Source organism: Paracoccidioides lutzii (genome assembly GCF_000150705.2).
Source record: "Paracoccidioides lutzii Pb01 unplaced genomic scaffold supercont2.23, whole genome shotgun sequence".
NCBI classification, from domain to species: domain Eukaryota; kingdom Fungi; phylum Ascomycota; class Eurotiomycetes; order Onygenales; family Ajellomycetaceae; genus Paracoccidioides; species Paracoccidioides lutzii.
Window position 1 is genome coordinate 118,383 of NW_015440969.1, and position 1,327 is coordinate 119,709.

General features: G+C 49.9%; 1 protein-coding gene across 1 annotated transcript; it reads left to right on the forward strand.

Annotated features, from left to right (window-relative positions):
• Positions 1-767: 767 nt before the first annotated feature.
• PAAG_12366 (hypothetical protein) lies at positions 768-1,260 on the forward strand (the record flags this gene model as incomplete). The annotated part of the gene is made up of 2 exons (XM_015847864.1): positions 768-959; positions 1,006-1,260. The coding sequence occupies 2 exons, from the start codon at positions 768-770 to the stop codon at positions 1,258-1,260; spliced, it is 447 nt and encodes a 148-aa protein (XP_015702507.1).
• Between the last annotated feature and the right edge of the window lie 67 nt (positions 1,261-1,327).

Consider the following 1,327-nt stretch of genomic DNA (forward strand, 5'->3'; position numbering starts at 1 on the left):
ATAGCCACGAGAGGGAGGGCAGATCAGATGGAAGATATCGGACGTGGGTGTGGCAGGACATGGGATAGGTGTGGTAGTTCGGAGAGGGGTGGTCGTTTTTAGTCGTGGGTCGTTGCGGTTGGTAATGGTTGTGGAGGATGTGGTCAAGTCTGTTTGTTCGATCAAGGGTCGACGAGTGGAAGGGTCGTGTTCGTTAGTTAGGTAAGTTGCCTTAGGTAACTAAGTTCGGGTTTTGGCTGGGTGGTGAACTCTTGGCATGCTTGCCCGTATCGGGTTAGCCTCAAACACAGGCGCCCGTCGCCTTTTCCCCTTGGCTGGCGGTCACGTGGAAGCTCCGTCATTCCAACCTTCGCAGGGACGCATCCCGAAGGGGGGTATATTTATGTCATTCTACATTCTACCGCTCCATCCATGGGGACTCGGGAATGTTTTGATGTACGCGAGGATATGCATGCAAATTGTCCGGAGTGGGCTTACTAGTTGGCGGTTTATTCAGCTAAAGAAAGAGGTTCCCTTTGAAACGCCCTCGTGGAGAAATATATTGCTTACAACCCCACTGCCTAGATCTATGTATCCACAACATGATATCATAGCGGTTTTAATGTACCAAAAGGAAATGAATAAAAAGAATGGAAACGAGCTTATTCTCTAGATTATCCCGTTAGGCCTCTCATACGGCACCTGCACAGACTTGATCCGTTCATCTATCCATCCACCCTCTCTTTTATCGGGTGGCCAGTCGTAAAGTCCTAACATCAACTTCACAAATGTCTCAACCAGTCCGTTCTCGGGATCGCAATGCCCCTTGGTACTCAATCCCTGCTCGAGAGATTGTCAGCGTCGAACACCCATGCTTCGTGAAGAATATAGACAAAGCCATTGAAACCCTCGACGGGAAGAGTGGAATATCAAGGGCAAGCAAGCCGAACTCCTACACCCTCAACAACCCCCATATCCCCGTCCTATGCTATATGATTGATCCACGCAACTAATATATCACCGTAGATTATAAATCCCCCTCGTCAGGATGCTTCTGCCAACTTATTCCTATCTCCGGAGGATGGCATGAGTAGACCCTTGTCCTCAACTTGCAACTCGGCAAACAATGTCTTGCTGAAGATTACCCTCCCCAGGAGGACTGGCCGGAAACGAAAACGTGGTTCAAATGAACCCTTCACCGCCACGATAATGCTTCTATGTCTCCTACCGCCGGGGGGGTTGATAAACCTTCTAGTTCTGCACCCCCTTCCCGGGCCCTAAGTGCCTGTGACTTGCTTCGACGGTTGCAGGATAACGTGGAGAAATATGAAGTCGAAGCTGTTGGGCG